Source organism: Pleurodeles waltl, chromosome 4_1 (genome assembly GCF_031143425.1).
Source record: "Pleurodeles waltl isolate 20211129_DDA chromosome 4_1, aPleWal1.hap1.20221129, whole genome shotgun sequence".
NCBI classification, from domain to species: domain Eukaryota; kingdom Metazoa; phylum Chordata; class Amphibia; order Caudata; family Salamandridae; genus Pleurodeles; species Pleurodeles waltl.
Genome location: NC_090442.1, coordinates 328,532,830 through 328,554,903, shown reverse-complemented (window position 1 = coordinate 328,554,903; position 22,074 = coordinate 328,532,830). Strand labels below are relative to the sequence as shown.

Genomic DNA, 22,074 nt, shown 5'->3' with positions numbered 1-22,074 from the left:
GTTTAGGTCTGGGGGGTTAGTAGCCAATGGCTACTAGCCCTGAGGGTGGGTACACCCTCTTTGTGCCTCCTCCCAAGGGGAGGGGGTCACAATCCTAACCCTATTGGGGGAATCCTCCATCTGCAAGATGGAGGATTTCTAAAAGTTAGAGTCACTTCAGCTCAGGACACCTTAGGGGCTGTCCTGACTGGCCAGTGACTCCTCCTTGTTTTTCTCATTATTTTCTCCGGCCTTGCCGCCAAAAGTGGGGCCTGGCCGGAGGGGGCGGGCAACTCCACTAGCTGGAGTGTCCTGCTGGGTTGGCACAAAGGAGGTGAGCCTTTGAGGCTCACCGCCAGGTGTGACAATTCCTGCCTGGGGGAGGTGTTAGCATCTCCACCCAGTGCAGGCTTTGTTACTGGCCTCAGAGTGACAAAGGCACTCTCCCCATGGGGCCAGCAACATGTCTCGGTTTGTGGCAGGCTGCTAAAACTAGTCAGCCTACACAGATAGTCGGTTAAGTTTCAGGGGGCACCTCTAAGGTGCCCTCTGGGGTGTATTTTACAATAAAATGTACACTGGCATCAGTGTGCATTTATTGTGCTGAGAAGTTTGATACAAAACTTCCCAGTTTTCAGTGTAGCCATTATGGTGCTGTGGAGTTCATGTTTGACAGACTCCCAGACCATATACTCTTATGGCTACCCTGCACTTACAATGTCTAAGGTTTTGTTTAGACACTGTAGGGGTACCATGCTCATGCACTGGTACCCTCACCTAGGGTATAGTGCACCCTGCCTTAGGGCTGTAAGGCCTGCTAGAGGGGTGTCTTACCTATACTGCATAGGCAGTGAGAGGCTGGCATGGCACCCTGAGGGGAGTGCCATGTCGACTTACTCGTTTTGTCCTCACTAGCACACACAAGCTGGCAAGCAGTGTGTCTGTGCTGAGTGAGAGGTCTCCAGGGTGGCATAAGACATGCTGCAGCCCTTAGAGACCTTCCTTGGCATCAGGGCCCTTGGTACTAGAAGTACCAGTTACAAGGGACTTATCTGAATGCCAGGGTGTGCCAATTGTGGATACAATGGTACATTTTAGGTGAAGGAACACTGGTGCTGGGGCCTGGTTAGCAGGGTCCCAGCACACTTCTCAGTCAAGTCAGCATCAGTATCAGGCAAAAAGTGGGGGGGTAACTGCAACAGGGAGCCATTTCTTTACATTAGTGCACAGTCTACTAGCAATGGAGAGAAATTTTTCTAATAAATTGAAATCGCCAAATGCATCAAAAATAGAAAAATGGGTTAAAGAAATTTAAACACTGTCAACAGTACCGCGAGTCACATTTAATTTACATCAGAAGATCGACCCAGTTTGCCTACTAGCATGAACTGTATGAATTGACCTATTGGTGTCTGGGTAAACATCTTCCAGCATATATGCTAAAAACCCTAAAGATGGTAATAAAAAATCAGTTTCACCTGGCACAATGGAACTAAGCAATACAAAAGGATGATGGGTGGAGTGCTGAAACTTTTCACGGATCTGGGTCAAATGCATTGTTCTTTTGATCACCCTGCCACCACATTTGGAACCCACCCATATGCAAATCAGTCTTGATCCTGGTCCCTATGGGACCAGTCCAACCCTAATTGCCAGGCCAGGTCTTCCCTGGACTGGAAACAAGCATACTCTGACTGGTTTCTGAGTATCATCACTCATCAACCAGGCTTGCTTGAATCCAGTGGCACAGTGAGCAAGGGACCCACTTCTGGGCATACCATGGCCACTTAAAGTGACTTTAGCAACAGAAAAAGATGATGGACAGAGAGCTGAAACGTTCAAACACTCACCCCCAGTCACAGACCTGGGTTAAATCCATTGTTCATTTGCTTGCCATGCCACCCCAGTTTGGACCCAGCCAAACTGTGCGATAGTGAGAAGCACATGGGCAATTACAAGAAGCAGTGGGCAGGGAGAAACATTTGGCCATTTTAGAGCAATTTGAAGTGCTCATGACAGACATACATAAATGAGATGGCTCGAAAACACATGCACTCTAATGAAGTGCTTCAAACTAAAGCAAAACGTAATGCTTGAAAAGCAGACATTGGAAGCAGCAATGCCAACCAATCAAGATGCTCTCTGGAAGGATAAACACAAGACTGACAAGCTGGAATATGAATTAGAAGTAGGCAAATGAGAGGTACGAGGAAAGCCAACCAATGGTAAGCAAAGGGAGAGATTAAAGCCACCCTTGGTTCTTGGTAAGTGAAAATATGCCTTGCAGCAGACAGCTCCTGTTCTGTCCAGTAGGTTCGACCTAAAAATGTAATATTTTGAAACAACTGGTTTAGGAAATGACTAAGAAAATAATGTTGTATATTATGTTATATAGTTTTATAAAGTGTTCAAATACCCAAAAGTGTCTTGGTGCTGAGCTTGGTTGGCAGTATAGTAAACTACGTGACGAGATTTTAAACAACCAGGTTTTCTGAGCCTTCCTAAATGCTAGGAGGTTCAGAGACGCTTTGATGTATAGGGATAGATCATTCCAGGCTTTAGCTGTCCTTGCTATCACACTCCTACCACCCCAGGTCACCCTTTTGAACTTGGGGATGAAAGCATAGTTGACAGCTGCTGAGCGAAAAGCTCTAGCTCGGGTATACCATTTGAAGCAGTGTTTTAGAAAATCAGGACCAGAGTCATGAAGCGTTTTATATGCGATGCATAATGACTTAAAGGCAATTCTCTGTCTTACAGGAAACCAGTGGAGCTTTTTCAGGGGTTCAGACACCGAGTGGTGTTTTGGAATCTGAAGAACGAGTCTGGCAGCTGCATTTTTCTAGGGTTTGGAGTTTGGTCAGGAGAGTTCATCATTGCAGTTCTTGCATAAAGTCTAGTTCATTGATGACACCAAGTTTTTGATAAGCATAGCCAGAGATGTGTTTAATAAACACCATACTAGCTGATACATGGAAAGTCATTAACTCATTATTTTACTGCTAGGAAATAACTCTCCTAGTTTTGCTGTTTCAGTGTGCATTGCTTCTCTGACAGGAAGGCAGGGAGCTTAATTACACAGCATTCACTCATAATTGTCTTTTAATGTGAAGTTAAGGGAATGACAGTGATAGTATATGACCAGCACAAAGGCTAGGAACGGAATCCCAGAGTAATATATGTTTAGTTAATAGGGTTAATAGGGTTCTGCTATGAGTTTCGCCTTCAATAGTAGCCTGCTGCCAGGCAACTTTCCTCCTTTCCCCAGAGGGAATAGCCTGGTGTGCAAACAACATCAATGTTGTTTTCCAAGATGATTTTCTCATTGTGGGCAGGGCCAAGCAGCTTCCGATGAGGCCCTGCGACACTGCCATGCTGGAAGACCCCCTGAAGAGCAAGATTGTCTGAAGTATGACTGATAAGGGTCAAACTTGGCAATCAGAGTTTTCAGTGGATAGGATTATGATGTCTCAAATGGCATTCCATGGTCCCAGATGCACAAAGAATAAAACTTCTTATTTATGAAAAGTCAGCCGACCAGTGGTTCCTCAGACTTCAGCTCAAGTCCTGGCTGGACTGAGGGAGTGGTTGAGTTTGCCTCTTTCTACCATTTGTGCCCTTGTACTCTTGCAACTGCCATTAGGCTTGTCGCTTGTTGAGTCACCAGAAGAAAGTAATTCAGCATTGAACACAAATTTCATCCTCCAAATGACAGCGGTGGGGGACTGAGGTTGTTTGAGAAAGGTACAATCTTGGCAGGCATAGGTTCCTGGTACATCCCACTTTGAGCTTTGTTTGTGAGAAATGAAGCTCAAAGGGACCTAAGGTAGAAGGTATCAAGCTTTGTGGAGCCCTTGCCAGCCATGACTCTCACCCTCTACTTCGGGAATATTTCAAGACGAAAGGTAAATCTTAAGAGCAGGAAAAGGCAATAAAGAGGTTGTAAGGGGTGAAGCAACCTCAACAGCCATATTTTTCAAAGATTGCCCCATCGGTTGCTTTTTATGCTAAAACACAATGTTTCATGACATACCTCCTCATGGTATTTAAATAAAAATACATATCTCTGGTTCCCTTCATCTAATTTTATCAATATTTGTGACATTTTATATAGTAAATATATTTTCTTTTTCCCAAATTAGAGTGAGCATTTTATTGTTTGGTTTCCTGATGTTAATGTTATTTGGGTGCCACCTAAATGCTTCAGGTGTATTTCGCTGAAGTAAAGATTGTTGCTACATGCCATAGGTATGAGAAGTATGGCCACGAAATTTGGAGTGACACAATATTTTATCTGACTTGGCATTAGTCCATTAGTTTTAAGGTAGGTCATACCTTATTAACCCCACAGTTAAAGATTTAGGAACTGGCACCTACTACAGTAATGAGATAGCATAGCAGCATCAAAAACAAATTGCTTAGTGCTGTGTCCTACAAAATTAATTGCTGAAGAGGTAGAGTCACAAAACCAATGTTTGAGTATTGACTTATTCTAATATTGACTTTACAATATTAACTTGCAATATATCATCATTGTAACTAGATGTGGAGTTATAATGCTAAATGTATATATACCTGCATATGCTTACCTTGAGGATGCTGTGAAGTCAATATTGTGGAGTCAGTATTTGTGTAGAGCAATATTTTGATAGTTGTCACATACATCTACTGCAGACATAGGAACAGAGCAGGCTACATAAGATCCTAAAGTCAAGCAAATTCAGTAGTCATGTTTAGAGTAATTCTGGGCACAAAACTAGTCTGCACTGTAAGAAATTTGGTTCCGCCATATGCGCGAGGACAGAGTTAATGGGGTCCTGTGGCAAGGAGCGAGTCTGGTGTGGGAAACCTTCACACTGCCCCCCTCTGGGCAAAATAAATGATTAAGATTGTGACTCCCAGGGCTTAGCCCTCTCTGGGGATTTTTCAAAATCACTGAGAAGAGCTATACTCTTCCTTCTTATCCTTCCCCCTGAAGTAAAACTAGGCCAGATCTTGGACCTTATAGGGCCAATCTGCTCAATCCTGGGTTCAATTTGTTTCTGGTGACCCACCCTAGCTATCATAAGCCTTTTCTGCAGATCCCTTGACTTCAAATGGGTACTTTGCCTGGGAAGATCGATTTTTACTGCTCCCTGTGACACACTTGGCCTCTGCCTCAGTTCCCGGTGCATTCTTCAGTTTGAAGGAAGTGTCTTCCACAGCCCTGCCACGGTCCCCCAATAGCCAGCCAGCAGAGCATCCTCACTGCTGAACTACCTAGGTCCCAGAGCCTCCTGACTTCTTGAAGGGCACTAGTTTGTCATTGGAGTGATGGCCCAATCCATTGGAGTCCCAGGAGAACTATCCGGGGTTCTTCAGAAGGTCATTCCTCCAACTTCTCATAGGGGTGCCTAAAGAGGCCAGCACCACTGCCCTGCAAAGACCCATCCTTCTCCTGCGGGACAGCTGGAGTCAAAGTCCAAAAGTCCATCCTTGCAGTACATCAGGTGGCTTCTCTTTCCAGCTGGGCATTATTTCACCATTGTCACTCCCAGGTCCAGTGTCTTCTCAGGCGTCTCTTTCTTGTGCAGGGGTTTTTAAGTGGGGTTTGAAAGTTCTATAAGCCAGGCACTCCTTGCTATTTGTAGGGTGCCACTTCATCATTCAGCCCCTTTTCCAACCATCCTACACTCCATTCTAGGAGAATCCAATATGACAACTTCAAGTTGTCTGTAGAAAGATCATTCCCTGGAGCCTCAGCACCACCCCATCCGAGACTACAACAAAGAGGAAGTGCTTACGTAGGAGGTGGGAGAGTATGAGAAAGTAATGAGGATTTTAGAAATTCTCCAGTCAGAGGCTACTCCACACAATAAAATTGGCACCACACTTCCCTCTTCCTAAGAACATTTGTGGGTGTAGAAAGAAGACATCTGCATAGAAAAGCACTCTGCCCACAAGCTGGAAGAAAGAAGGCTCAACACTGCCTGTCTCCTTTTGGCATCAAGGGAATGGAACAGCTCTCTAAGGGTCAGATTATTGACCTCTTCTTTGCCTGATCCAGGGGCACAAAAAGCAGGACTCCTAACTCCAAGAGGCCTTGCTAACCTCTGAGTACTGAACTCTGCAGGCATTTTGGCTAGTGAGACATCTGGTGCCTAGTATCCTGCTCTGATGACCTGCTAAGGTTTCCCTACAAAGACAACTCCCTAGGTGAGCAAGAAAATCTACTTGGATTTTTTGCTATTCTGAAAATGGGTTTGCCAGGTTCTTGCTAAACAGATATCTGGCTTTGTGGAGCTCTGCCTGCGTGCATCTAGTCTTGAACACTTGTGAATTTTGATAACCAAAGGTGATATCTTGGAGTAGTGTGAGGCAGATCCAGAAGTGAATGACCAAATCCAGCAATGACCAAATCCAGCTTTGCCCTTCAGCTTCAGTGAAGTACAATACTTGCGTAGCTGACTTTGTGGAAATCTCACCTGTTTCATCTTTGGTCTTTGTCTCTCTAGAAGACATTGACCAGCAGAAAGGTAAATTCTGGTGACTGGAATGGTGCAGCCAACCTCCATTTCAACTGCAGTTGTCCTGAAATCACACCTACTTTCCAATCAACCAGAAACTGTTCATTTGTATTAGAACTTTACTTTCTAGGTATGTATTTAAGTTCAAAATTAAGGTTTTTGGTTATCCTTTCTGATTATATTTATTTTGGTAATTCATTTTCCTCAATTGCTTATGGTATTTTATTGTTTTGGTTTCTTAACTTTAAAATTGCTGGTACTGCTTAAACGTAACATGCTTTTCTCTGGGAAATTGCTTGCAGCTTGACAAAATGTGTTTTTTAAGTTGATAATGGTACCCCTTCCCAGATTAGTAATGCGCTTTAGACAAACATGATTTGCAAAAAAGAGCCACAGACTCAATATGGGTGTTGTCTTAACCAGCAAAGTAATTTTCTCTACATAAGATCATTCCCATCAAAGAGGCATCACAAAAGAGGTGATGTAAGGTATGCCCTTCATTCTTCCATTACTGGCAAAATGATTAAAAGTGAACATTTACAAGCTCAGGACTAATATATGTGTTTTTCAGTGTGTCCTGTGAAAGTCTCATAAGTCTTGTCATCACGATCTGAGGTGGACCGGTGACCAAAACATTTTGTGTTACTGTGAAATAAAAATATTTTTATTTGCATCTACATGCCACCTCTAATTTTCTTAAAGCACCCATGAGCAGATGTTGTTCATCATGTTCTATAGTTTTTTGTGACTTCATCCCTTTTAAACCCGCTCTCTTTATGACTTCAGTTTGCTGCATGAGGGTCAGCCATCCACTGCTACTTAAATGGTAATTTTCTATTGTCCTTCAAGGTGCAATCAATTTCTTTCATATGGGCAAAGGAGTTGAAACAACCCAATAATCAATAGTGGACTTTTAGTTATTTGCATAGTATAACATTACATAGAAAGCTACTACTCCTACATGCCTAACTCAACTCTGTTGATATTCGGAGCTGTAATTTTTTCCCATTATGCCAACAATTTATCTAGAAAAAATCATACATTTGTAATCTATGTTTGCCTGGTCTTCCATTTGAGGTCTTCCACTTTTCCCTTCCTTTTCATAAAATATGTAATGCATCTTAAATTTATAAGAATGCACTGTTAAAATTGTTCTGATTCTTAGACAAAGCATGAAGCTGTCAGTAGTTGATTATGTATTGAAGACTTGTTTTGTGAAATATATAAAGAAAAGTACTAAAGGATGCTAGAAAAAGATTTAATCAGTGACTATACCTTGTGCATCATTCTGAGTATCCTCTTTCTGCTGGAAACCATTACAGCTTCGAGTAAATAACAAACTATTGCGAGTGGTATTTACCAGATGCAGGCTTACTTGCCCATTTTGTCGCAGAAACTCTGTCAGGTTGTATCTGATTACATTTGTACACTAAAAGGTGTGACATCAATGCACAAGTTGTAGTCCTAATTTAGGTGCAAATACATGTTTGCCTCTGAATCGAGAAATTCAGAATGAGGCCCCTGATGTTTTTGATGGTTTGAATCAAGATTATTTTCGATTACCAAAACGTGGTAACCCACCAGTTAGCCATATATGGCATTCAAATGGATGGATTTGGACATTATCTTTAGTTTGATGTAGCATCTTCAAATATAAGAAGTAGTGGAGATCAATTAAGCACATTTCCAATGAACTGTCCATTCAAAAAACATTTTTTTTGTTTTTGGTTTATAAGAACTTTTGTTTTCATTGTTTTATTTCTACCAGGTGTCAACTCAAGTCAAGTGTCTGTTATGCAGTATGGAAGAGCCAACACCCTAGAAATTTCATGGAAAGCTTCACAAACGCAAGAGGATCTTTTAAATGCCATTGACCGGATTCCACTAAGAGAAGAGGGCCCCAGTAAAATAGGTACCGCATTCCTTCAGATAATTGTATTAAAAATATTTTATGGTGGTACACTTGTATGTTTTAGGTTTACTGAGTTTGCTTTTTCATGTTGCTATCGTTTGGTTAAATTCATTGTGATTGATTGTTACCCCATGAGTGTTAATTACATTTTCTTTCTTGTAGCAATGTGGGGCATGTAGGTTTTATTTTGTACCACATTATCTGCCCTAGTTGAAGTTAAAGAAATGAAAATATTGTATATTCAAGGAATAAGCAGTGATTATGCCCAATCCCTTAATGTGGGGATTGAAGCTTCAAGAAACTAGCGTAGGCAATACTTTGCCAGTGCTTCGTTTCAAACACTTCACTAGCAATCTTTGCACAATCGCAAATCAGAAAACATTTGTGTAGTAAAGAATTTGATAGATAGAACATTTTAATGTGTCTTTCACATGTTACATTTTTTATTTGAACTACAGTTGTAGCACTATATCTTCTCACATCAAATAGTTCGCTGTCTTCCTTTATTTCACTAAGCTTCCTATCACCTCCCTGTTTTGAAGAGAATCCCCTACTCATTTTTTACATCAGTGCTATGTTGCTTTGCCTTTTATTCACAACATTGAAATCATTTTTAATTCTGTTACTATTTCAACAAATCTAGATCTCCCTTGCCTCTAGAAATTTCCGCAGCTTTGTTCTGCCTTTTAAGTTTGTACAACCTTCCCTTCTTTAATAATTCTGAATTGATAAGCCTAACATGACACCTAGGAATTCCAAAGTTTTATCCATCTGACAGGGTGAAGGTAAAGCTGCTGACTGGTGTAAACTGCCAGACTATATTTGACCGATGCTCAAATGCAGTTAGCCTCAAGAGGTTCTGAATTCGCAGTCACCTAGACACCATAGAATTAGTGTGACTTTTTCAATACAATTATGTCTTATGGATATTTCTGACATTTATTTATAACTTCAAATGTCACGATCCCCTCATTCATTTTTGTCATTTTTTCTAATTATTTTATTTATTACATTTTTTTTTAGTTTACCAATTTGGTAAAAAATGCATTGTTTCTGCTGTTTCTATTGGTGCTGTAGAAGTACAATTCTTGCATTTCTCTGAAAAAGTCCAGTAGCCTAGGTGCCAAAGCTATTAGGTGTAGCCAGAGATTTTCTTATGGATACCACTGATTATAGTGTTTGGTGAAGAATAATTCTTAGAACCTGAACCTGAGTTATTAGTGTTGCAGCAGTGTGGTCCGTATTAAATACTCCAGCGGTGTTTATAGTAAAAAACAACATATCACTGAACTTTTGGCGAGCCTAAGATTGCAGAGACTGAACTCACACAGCAATTTATTCAAGTATGACTTAAGCACTTGGAAGCAGAGAGATAAAACACTGAAGAGCAAAACGCTGGCGTTTGCTTCTTTTCCTGTCACTTACAATCGTTGAATTTAAAGCCTTTTTTAAATCTCACAAAGGATTATAGCTACTTGGGCTGATTCATTAAGGCGTTTAGGAGTGCGTAAATTAGTACTGTTGCAGTACCACTTTATGTACTCATATATGCCCTTGTGAATTGACCCCAAAACATCTGACACAATTATGACAATATTCTGGACATATTTATACACGATTGATACAAAAATAAAGGAATGAGCACTTTTTGCATTTTGTCTAATATTTAGTTGGGCATTTTTAGGCCAATTCAGAAAGTCATGTAAGAGTACCTAAAAGAGTACTCCTGCAGTGTCATGCCCCATTGTCATGAATGCTTTTGTGAACCAGCCCCTGTAAGAACAAGAAGTACAAGTAATGACACTCCTTTTGCGCATTCCTCACAGTGTAAGAAAGTGTTGTCTGGTCTGAATATTTATATAAATGTCCCCATGGCCTAAGAAGTGTCAAGTTCATAGGTAGGTAGACCTTTCAGTAATATTTGGAGGACATCTCTCTCGTTTGCTTTTTAATCTAGCCTTGTCACCTACTAGCATTACATTTCTACGTTGTTAGACGTGTGGGTGTTTGTTCTTTTTTTTAGAATGTCTAATTTGGATTTCTAAAGGTGTTTATTTTCTCAACAGTCAACCTGGTCCTTCGGGTGACCCATTTGTCATTTCAAGTTTTCTGTGCTTGCAGGTGAAGCAGTGCTGTTTGCTGTGCAAAATGCCATGTCCGAAGCACACGGAGGGAGACCTGGGGCATCAAAAATAGCAGTAATTGTCGTGACAGACAAGTCCCTGGATGCAGTTCAGACAGCAGCTCAGACTGCTAACATAAACAGTAAATATGTTTTTTTTTTTTTTTTTCTGAAACAAATCATCGGGGCTTTTGATCTGAATCATTCAAATATAGTATTTTGCTAAAGAGTGACACTTCTTTTGCATTTATATAAGTCAAGTTAGCACTCAGCGTAGAGTGCTTAAAATTAGCCCAGGGAGTCAGGACACTTAAACTGCTGACTTTATCTGTGTTTACTTGACTGCATTCTAAGCTGAATGAGAGTCTGAAGCAGGAGCATGAAAGAAACATTATTAGTAAACAAATGGTTTCATCTATGTTTGGTGAGATGAGTAAGAATAATCAGATTAATGTCGGTAAACCCTTTTGACACAACATTACTGAAAATTATGTGATTATTGCGGGTTGCGTAATTATGAGTAATTTGGCACCAAAATTCTACCACAGCAGCACAGGATCAACAAACGTAGTGAGAACGAGCAACTTCTGGGTACTGCTGTTCATGTTCTGCTGCATTTAGCTCTATTTTCTTAGGGCAAAATGCATTCTTGGGTCCATTTCAGATGCAGGGGTGCATTTTGTGCGTACAAGTAGTTCTAAATGCTGGGTTATGCTCGTCACATAATTACACATAATTTTGTGTAATTTTGCTGTAATTGTGTGCTGCAGCAAACTATGCGGGTTACACCGGCCACTATTGGTAGCAAGCTTAGTGCTCATCTATATTTATGTGTTAACAGCAGCAAATTACCTTTTAACCTCACAGAAATTAACAAGACCATTAAATGCCTAAATCCAGTCAGATCCTTGGCACTTCCTTATCAACAAAGCTCACACTGCCCTAAGAAAAAACACAACAAAAAAAAGAGAATGTTAAAATATCTACACTTCTGCAGAGACAGAAATGTCTATGGAACTGATAGAAATTGCTATAATTGATTACACTTCTTAAAACCTCTGCTGTTTGGAATTTTTTGACCTTGATTTTCTCTAGTTGGAAAACCTGTTGTCCAATTACAAATGGTTTTGAGTGGTTTCGTTAGCAACATACTGACTTTTTGAGACTCAACAGTGTATTCTTTGGAAAATAGACAGAACATTGAGACTGTACCAGTTAAATAAAAAACTCAACCTTTAGCCAAAAAATACCTGTTCCATGAGTTAATTGCAATTTTAAACAGAGCTGAATAGTGCATGTCTAATAACAATGGGCTAAGTTACGCGTTTGGCAGTCCAAGGACTACCAAAACCACAATGGGGTTTGGACCGCTGCACTTCTGGTGGTCCGACTGGCAGATTACGACCCTGGCAGTCGGACCGCCGCGACTGCCAGGATCATGGATGGTGGCAGTCGGAGTCATGGTTAGCCACGCAGCGCTAAGTTCATGAGTCCTCTTTTCACCAGCCTTTTTATGGCGGGGTCCCTGTCATAGAGAGACTGGTGAAAAGCCAATGCTGGGGGCCACAGAGGGGATCCCTGCACTGCCTATGCCTATGGCCTATGGCATCGGCAGAGAAAGGGCCCCTCTGCCAACACCCTCAGAATGTGCACTGTTTGCGATGCAAACAGTGCACATTCTGTGGGTGCTGTTGTGCCAGAGCATTGGCCTTAAGGGAGCCAAGGTCAATACCATGGCACTGTTGCCACCGGTCTGACCAGGGGAAAAGTCGTGATATGATGTTTCTGCCCATCAGCATGTTGGAAACAGTGTAATATGACAGGGTAGAGGCATTGGTATGACGGCAGCCTGCACTCCGTGGCTTTGGTGATCAGCTTGTCCGACCGCCAAAGTCATAATGAGGTCCAATGTGTTAACAACTGTATCAAGAGGACACCCTTTGGGATCTGGTTAACTGGAATTATTTCCACTAGTGCCTATAGAAACTTGACACAATTTTTACAGATCTCTTAAAAAAATGAAATGATGCAGTGCCAGTCAGATTTGATGTTTAAATGCCCATATAGTTACAGAATGGCAGCGAAGTGGCAGAAACCATTGTGTGCCACAAATGGCACAACGTTTTCTCATTCTGCATACTTATTTGGGTGAACATTTCCATTATAAGATTTTCACTATAATGGATGATACACACTCATAAAGAAGAAACACATGTGACATGATTGCTAGCTTCTCGTGATTAAAGTTTTGTGCCACAGAACAACTAACTGTTAAATCATCCTGAAGGTGCAGGCAGAGATCCTCCTTGGACACATTCACAAGAGTGTCTCTTTTATGTCTGTAGTCAAGTTTGCAAGTTGCCAATTAGGGAAACTCTGCTTTTCATGGTGCAGGTTCTTTAATGGAATATGCCAGAGGATGAGTGCTTTTTTGTCAACCACCGTTAAGGGCTTGTCGTTCGCCTCTGAAATTGGTAACCAATATTGATCTAATGTGTTGCAAAGGATGTGCAATTCCCTCTTCTGGGTTCCTGCCATCAATGAAAGGCAAGGGCTGCCCTGACACACAGCACAGCTAGGACTGTGTTGCCTGGCTCAATGGTTAAGACTCTTGTTCCAAACATATATGATGGAATTCTTATTCCTTTCGGCAATCCTCATGTCCATCTGCAAAAACGGGAGTTAGCAGAGCAGACATTAGCAAAAGTATGACTACCGTAGTATGCTTGTGCCAAAACCTCTGCAGCAGTTCTGCTTCAGAAAATGCCTCACAAATTAAGGGAATCACAAGGGGCAGACTTTATAAGGACTTGCATTGTCCTTGCATGACACAATTCATCGCAAGGCAACACAAGTCCTTAACTGGGATTAACTAAGCCATACAAAGCCACTTTGCATCACTTTGTGTGGGTTAGTAAAAACAAAGTAATGCAGACTGATGCAGAGTGCTGCCTTTCTGTACTATGTAGCGGATATGCATTACGTGGTGGAGAATGGCAATTCCCACGTATCCATCCATGTATTTTGGCACAAACACAAATTTACAAAGACTTGTAAACATGGGTCTGTGGGTGCATATTTTCCTAGCCCTGGTCTGCCAATTTGAGACGTGGCTGTCCCAGGTCATGAAAAAGAAGAATAGCACCCACCCTGAGTCAAATCACAAGAATTATATTTTTTTTTCTCAGAAATAAAATCCAGTTTTGGGGGTTTGTTAGTAAAAAAAAACAAAAAAAAACAAACGAAATATCGAGTATGCCAATACCCTTTTCGCCCATTAGCCATTCATTTCTGATTAAATTATTTCTGGTAATGTAGCAGGGGCACTCTCATTAGATACAGACCTCCACTATAGTAGTCAACTGAAAATAGGGCTGGTGGTATGCCACAGAGGTGTCAGAAGCAAGGCCTTTGCTAACATCCGAAGCCTCTCACGAGCCACTAAATGACCTCTTACACTGTCACACCAACTCCCAAAATTGACCTTATGTCTGCATAAGAGAGGAAAAGGAAAAATGTACGAATTAAAAATAAATATGAAAACAATATTCAGCCAGTAGAATTAATACAAATCAGGTCACCCTTAAATCCATTACCTACTCGACCAAATGATGCAGCTTCTAAGTTTAAATAAAAAATCAGCAACATGTACTTCCATTTATCCCTCTAATTAAAAGACAGTGAAAAAACTATTGTGTTTGAATTTCCAACAGGAGTGTCTGTGTTTCCTATCGGAATTGGAAGTCGATATGATGAAGGAGAGCTGCAGCTTTTGGCGGGACACTCTGCCACCCAAAAAATCATCAAACTGCCACGAGTGGAGGATCTTCCAACTATGGTTACATTGAGCAGTGCTTTTGTGAATAATCTTTGTCGTGGTAAGTTGTTATGTTATTCCATTGAACAGTGAGCATGATCTCTATGTCTACGTGATGACTGTAAGAAGAATATTAAAAGCTTGAAAATAGTCTTACTAAAAACACATGGACCAACCATTTTAGAAGTTTCTAGATACATCTCTGAAAATGATAAATGCCTACATGAAAGCTGGCTTGCTTTCTGTATTGATGAGAAGTTTGGATTTTGATAATTTAACATACTAAAGTTCAATTCCGTAATTACATTGATACTGAATGGACTTTTTAAATTTAACCTATAGAAAAACAAATACTGCTCTCGAAATTAGCACAAACTCACCATGTGTTTCTAAGGTAATTGCACTAACCATGCTACCAACGTTTGTCAACTTTGTGTGTCTTTCCATTTGCCCTTCAAAGGTGCAGGATGTTTAACTTATGATGGAGTTATTTCTTCAAGAAATGCTGAGAAGTTCACATATGCTTGTCATAGCCCAGCAAGTAACTTTGGTGGTAAACAATTCAACTAGAGGGCAATGATCTGTCCTCACAACAAACTCCTTACCCCACATGAACTTCCTGAAATAGACCACCCCACCAGCATGCCAGTGTTTCTTTTTCAAAGGTGGTGTAGTATTTGTCTCCATCTCTAGAGGGCTTTGAGGTAAATGCACTAATGTCCTCACTTAAATCCCTAACTTCAGATAGAACAGCACCCATACTAATATTGCTGAGAGTGGTAGTTAATATACTCTTATCCCTTGTGTCACAGGGCTGTAACATGGTACAGTGGTTATGTTGCCCATAAACACTGTAAATTCCTTTTTCCATATCTCACACTAAACGCATTTCTAGTTTTTTCATGAGATTCCTCATGTTGACAGTTTTGTCAGACAAATTTGTTATAATGGTTGATTAATACTTTGCTAACCCCAAACAAGAGCAAAAATTATCTTTTTTCCGAGGTATCCTAGCTCCTATTATAGCTTATACCAAATTATTATCTTGCAAGTAAGTAAAGTTTGGGATACGGCTGAAAAACTGATGAATATCATTCTGAAATACAGCAGATGCGGAAACTATCTTGAATGGTATGTATGTGTACCTATTGGCCCCTTTAGGAATGATAAATAAAGGTAACAGTCTGGGTTCACGATAGAGAGAGATCTGGTGATATGCCGGTGACAGATCTAAAGTGGAAAATATCTTGGCTTCCCTTATAGTCATCAGCATCTTCTCAGTGTTAGAGAAGGGGTTGTCTATTCATCCAAAAGGCAGCATATAGGATAAGCAGTTCCTTACAAAGCCTGAGTCCCCTACCAGCATTTCTAGCAAGAACAAGGGAGGCTAAAATCAAAAATAAACCAGAACATAATTAGGTTTATTCCCATATGCCACCAACTTCGGATCTACACGATTTAATTGTATTCCTAATACAGCAGCCAGTGGTTTTTACTTCTTAAGGTGTAATGTGTCCCTGAATCAGCCATCACATTGATTTGTTTTCTATAACCCCTTTAACACAATAAGGGGTTGTTCTCCTTATAACCTACTTCACTGACTTGTAGGATAAAGTCTTCCTTGAGTTGCTTTTTACTTTCGACAGTTGATTAACTTTTTCCGCTGGGTCCATATGTGGTAGTTGCTTTTGGTCTTGCAGATCCGGGAACTTTCAACTTGTATCTAAAAAACATATTCCAAATCCTAGGGCGAGTCCCATTCTTGGGTAAAAGTCCAGTTTTTAGTATGTTTTCTTAATGTTATAATTTCACCAACATTCCTGGTCTTATTGAACAGTCCCTCTTTAAATTTTAACCACTCCTGATGAGGGCTCACATGGTATTTTAGTCTCCCCTTAGTTAGTATTCCCTGCCCTCTGCACTATTTATATGGCTTTGTGTAGCAAAGTGTTTAGTATTCAGTGGCTTCTCTTGCACTCTTCTATCGTATACTTTCTGGACTATTTGGTCTCTGAGCATTTCAAGTTGGACTGACTTGTAAATCAAAGACTCTGCTAATTATCTGAGAGATGCAATGAACATTGCTACTGGTTCTCTTGATAATTGCCCTTGGCTCGTAATTCTAGATCTCTCTACAAATTCATTCATTTTTTCCATAGTTTTTGGTCCAATTTGAAAATTACCAACTTATAGTAGCACTCCTCTGTTCTGTCTGAGTATCAAGAACAGGTGGGATTCTGCTCTGTAACTTTTAAAACAAAAAAATCCAATCACCTCCTTGATAAATGGATAAGTTAGATTTGACCTGAGGCAGTAAGGTAGATGTAGGCAACAGCAATCACAAGCATTTATCTGAAGCATTTCTGGGAAGCTGGTTGTAGTTACTGATCTCTTTGTGACCAAGAGGTGATCACAGAAGCTTTTATTCTCCCTGGGTAATGACTCATCACCAGTGAAATTAACCACCCATATAACTGGAGCTTTAGTCATTATACACGCACAGGAAGAGAAATATCAGCTAACTGCTAGAGCAAAATTCTCTGCCCATAACGTTTTACTCAGAACATTCCATAAAGGACAAGAAGCACACAGCCAACAGGATGTTACATATCCATCTTCAGCACCTTGCAGAAGTGGCATAGGAATGTGCTTGCCAGAATTGTATGAGGATGGGATTCTCGATCCCGAGACCATGACGAGAGAAGACCTGATGTCTTATTTCTCCTTCCTGTATTTTCTTGTCTTGAAAGTGATGGTTTCTTTCTTAGTTATAAAGTAGACTATTGGAGATCTTGATCTTGCTAACTAAGTACGGTGGCATTTTCACAACTCGACTTGAAGCTGCAAATACTAGAGGTGACTCAGTTGGGAATAGCAAGCCAATTAATCTCAAATTTTAAAATTCTGGTTGTAACTCACTCCCACATACAGTGTTTGCAAATTTGGTATAGGTTTTGTATTCATCTTAGAAATATGTTTTGATTTGTTTTATTCAAAGCATATTCATTTTTTCTTCGTGCTGTCAGAGCAAACCATTATACACTATATCAAATGCATGCATGTGATCATTCCTTCAGAATGAAGATTTTTTTATGTAATCAAAACCAAGTCAAGTGGGTGTTATCTACCTTGTAATCCTGAACTGTACTTTCCTCATCTGTATGTGGCGATTTCATATCACATCATGTTGCATACATTACAGCGTAGATCGTTATTATATCTTTATTTAGTTTGTATCCAGAAATTGGCATTAAAATACAAATAGAACCATCTTTAAATTACTGCTTTACACTGAGAAGCATACATCCATTTTAGCCTAAGGACTTGGACTATATCTAATTTCAAGGTCAAGCTGACCATAATGCAAGCTTCAACTTGTGATGAAACTCAAGAAGAAAGCATTCCCTTTATTCACAATTACTCATCTGCAAATGTATGTTTTTTAAATACACATTTCTTTATTGTGTTTTCAAGTAAAAACATACAAGGCCATTATAATGGTGACAGGCATATATACACACAAAATACAGCAGTGGGATACAATAGGCACAGGCCAAGTCTTGGCCTGCAAGGCACCAAAACTGAAAAGAAGAGTGAAAGCAGAAGGTTCAGTGGGTATAACAACTGTATGCCAATTGTCCCAAATTCAAGAAACAGTTTAACATGTAAGCCAAATCCTCTTCACCTGCTGATATTAATAGAACAGGACTTGATGCATTCTATAAGAGCCACAGAACAATATGGTCTTAGCCCTCTCGCCAATGGTATATATATATATTTACATATATATATGTGTAGATATAAAACAAAAATTATACCCACCCAAGCACCCATTAGCCATCACTCCTTCCTCCTCCCAAAATAAAAAAGAAAATACTAATCCTCTCATACAACCTTCAGCATTTCACCTCTCCAAAATATTAGATACCTGGGACATAGTGCTATATTCTACATTGTGCCCTGAGGATGCATTGGTTGTGTGCACCCCAAGGGCACAATGGTACTACAAAGGGGGCTGCAGACATTTGTGTGTCCCCTTCTGTACTACTGATAACATTGCCACGCATGTTGATCCAGCGCTATAATAAGAGGGTGTTTTTGTATTAGTGTGGCCCATGCACATCACTTTACCTGTGTGTCCGTGCCTTTTTACGGACACGGGCTCAGGACATACCTTTAGAAGGCACACTGAAAGAGTGCCACAAAAAGGTGCCGCACTTTCAGTGCACCTCTTATAGCTAGCCCTCTAGAGGGGAGAAAGGGGGTCCCATGGATCACCCCAGACATAACCCTGCAGGTGGGTGCAGTCACTCACTGCACCCGCCATCAGGGGGATCACTCTCCCTTCTTGATAGAGCAGAGTGATTGCCACCTGCACTGTGACACACAGAGCTGCTTTTAAACAGCTCCCCTGTATTTCACTTGAATGCGCTGCCCTGGGCGCAGCACGAGTTCATGGCTGCCCTGGGCGCAGCACATTCTGTGTAATACAGTGCATGGTCATGTTTGTGCCTGGCAGACCTTTTGAAAGGTATACCGGTCGCAAACAGGGAAAGTGCTCTATATTCATAATACAGCCCCTGAGGACCTACCATTCATCACCAGTCCCCTTGACCGTAGCCTGCGACACCAAAATATTTGAAATTACCTGGTGTCCTGCATCCTAGAGCCTCCATCCTCAGCTCCTTAGCTTCCACCCCCCAAGACACTGGTGGTGGTTCTCTCGAAGCCACGTCAGTTTGATCTGGGAGTTCAGCCATTCGTATCTGCAGACGCACAACTGATATAAGATATGGGAGTTGGTGCAGGAACTGCCTCCTTCGGGTACGTGGAGTCCTGGGAGACATGGGAGAAGATGGGCAAAACTGTCAGGTGCCACTTCATCACCTAACCCAAGTTTTTAGAGATCCCAGCGAGGTAGGGAACAACAGGGAAGTGACCACTTCCTCTCGTGATGTAATAGCAGTGGAAAAAACAACTTTTGTTTTTTCGACTTTTGTTACGTCATAGCAGTGTATTAATGGATTCAGAATCTGGTATTCACACTAATGGCTTTCAGTGAGAGGCGCAAATAATAAAGGGTGCACCTAGTCTTTTCGATGCATGAACAAATATTACTACAATGGGGCTTCTCTGCTGACATATTCCTCCTGGATGGTAGCAATATTCAGGTGGACTATGAACACAGAATGGGCGAAACAACTTCCATCCCAGCGTACAGTCATTAAAAAACCACTGGAAGAGCTATGACTGCCTGGGTTTTTTTTTATGTTTCTTTTTCTTTATTCCAAAGTAATATCATTTTTACATTTAGGCATTAGCGCACCCAGAATAATACCGATGAAAAAGGAACATGGTAAAATTATGTACTATTCACTTTAAAATGTTGGGTAATGTCATAATGTGAAATGTTGTGGTGTGAAGTTGTTTTAACATAACATACCATTTCTGCCACCTGAACAGGAAGGTAAAAAACAGTAACACCTTACATCTGCATGATATGAACTTAAGGACATTTTCTGTCTTTCGGTTATTCTTCTGTTTTTGTTGTCTTTTCATTTTCTATTTAAAATTGTGAATTTAAATGTACTGTTTGTATCAGCAACTTACAGGTGCCTGAAAAATGCGGTTTTAGTTTAAAAAGAAAAAAAAGATTACCCCTCAAACTTATGACACGTTTTAACTTGTGTGCTTTCTTTTCAGAATACAATCGAGTATGCCTCGACGAGGATGGCAACGAAAAACAGGTGGGTGTATATTGGAGGCTAATTTATTTTCGGTGTAGATCAATGCAGCAATAGTGTTCTCTGTGAGATCTCAACAAGAGATTCCAAAGCAAAGTCTGAGATCTGCTGTTCTACACATAACTTTATGAGACAGACAACGCTTCCTAAAGCAATTATCTTTGAGTCATGGAACAGAATATGTTCAAGGCACTAAGCAATGTTTCCTATTTTCCTAGCACTTCATTCATCACCATAATATAAAAATTGACATCAATTGAAAGAGAAAGAATGCAGTTACAACACATCTTCTGTGTGAGTCCCAGCTAAAAAAAGTACATTTCACATTCGTGACCAGTGCACAAATAAGGAAATCAGTAAAAAATTAAATAAACATGCTGACTTAAGCTTCCATGCTGAAATTCCGAATCTGCTTCTTCCAGCTGGATATCTCTATACACTTGGAACATGTTCAAAGGATGAGAAGTCATGCCTTCTGCTCTGATATTGTAATGCATCTTTTCACGAAGGAAGCTGGTGGTGTCCGAGGAGTAGGCACTGTCGTGGAGGTGCTGGGCATATTCACAGTGAAGATTTCTACATTCAGACTTCAGGCCTGATTCAGATATTGATGGACAGGTTACTCAGTCACAACAGTTATGGATATCCCGTCTGCAAAAATATAAATCCCCTTATATCCAATGGGATTTAGATTTCGGTGGATGGGATATCCGTAAGCGTTGTGACACAGTAAGCCGCCCGCAAATATCTAAATTAGGCTCTAAGTCTACTTTATGGAAATTGAAAATCTCCAGCGGTTGCAGTTGCAGGCTGTAGCCACTGAGGGTTCTATGACTCTGGATCAGGTGAGGAACTGCTGGACAAGATTTACCGATGCAGATAAAAATGTAGCAGGAGCTAACCAAAGTCACCTCAGGCAGATTGGTGAACAGCTAGGTCCCGGTCTCCTCTCGGTTCTCAGATCACTTTTTGGATTTGGGCTATCTGGCCACATGTAGCACAACCTCCAAGGGTCTAAGACCTGAGGGGCACCACTTGCAGGGTCAAGACTCACTCAGACTGGGTCTAGATGAAAGATCAAGGTGGTTGACACATTATCTGTCCCTGAGGCTCAGATCAGGAGTTCAGTCGACTAGCCCTTGGACTCACTCTGGAACTCCTGGGTTCAGGCAAAAAAGCAGGTCTCAAATGGCAGGAGATTTTGGAGGGGTTAGAAAAAATGAATCAATGTTTGAGTGTTAGAAAGTTGATTATTACTAAGGGCAGGCAGGCACCTGCACTTGGTAATAGGCCACAATCTCACATTAGGTCCACTCAAGGTCTCAGTAAATTAATCCTTGCTCAACCCTTGGTAGCTTGGCCCAGTTAAGATTGATTTAGGGGACAGGTGTCTAAAGCATTTAATATCAACAAAACAGTAAATAAGTAAAACACAACACACAATAAAATTCCAACACCAGTTTATAAAAATAGGAAATATTTGTATCTTCTAAATTACACCAAAATGCCATAAATTCAATATAGTGAACCAGAGATATGATTTTTTAAAGATTAGGGCCCTCATTACAAGTTTGGCTGGCGGCCTCAGCCGCCCACCAAACTCATCTCGCCACCTGCTCGCCAGTGCCAGCAGAACACTGCCGGCCCTAATACAAGTTCACCGCAGGGGGCCTTCACATTGCGGAAGTGGAATTCATGACAGGGCTATGCAGGGGCCCCCAAGAACCCCCGATGACTGCCATTCCGAAAGCCTTTCCATGGCGGTTCTACCACCATGAAAGGCTGGCTGTATGGGGACTCATAATCCCCAGGGCAGCGGTACTTGCAGGGCTGCCTTGGTGGATTACAACCGCCGGGACCTCCAGGCTGGCGGCAACCTGGTGGTGCAGAGGTCTGACAGTGGCGGCTCCGCCATGGTTGTAATACGGCGGTCCCACCGCCGGCCCATTGGCGTTGGGACTGCCACCGTGAGTCTGGCGGTCAGTAGACTGCCA

The 22,074-nt window shown here is 41.1% G+C and overlaps 1 protein-coding gene across 1 annotated transcript in view; it reads left to right on the top strand.

The window, feature by feature from the left end:
• Positions 1-22,074, top strand: part of VWF (von Willebrand factor) — a 1,017,342-nt gene that overhangs the window by 628,893 nt on the left and 366,375 nt on the right. The window contains exons 30-33 of the mRNA XM_069228440.1: positions 8,254-8,397; positions 10,519-10,662; positions 14,233-14,397; positions 20,040-20,083. Of these exons, the coding sequence (XP_069084541.1) occupies positions 8,254-8,397; positions 10,519-10,662; positions 14,233-14,397; positions 20,040-20,083 (497 nt within the window). The remainder of the gene's footprint in view (positions 1-8,253; positions 8,398-10,518; positions 10,663-14,232; positions 14,398-20,039; positions 20,084-22,074) is intronic.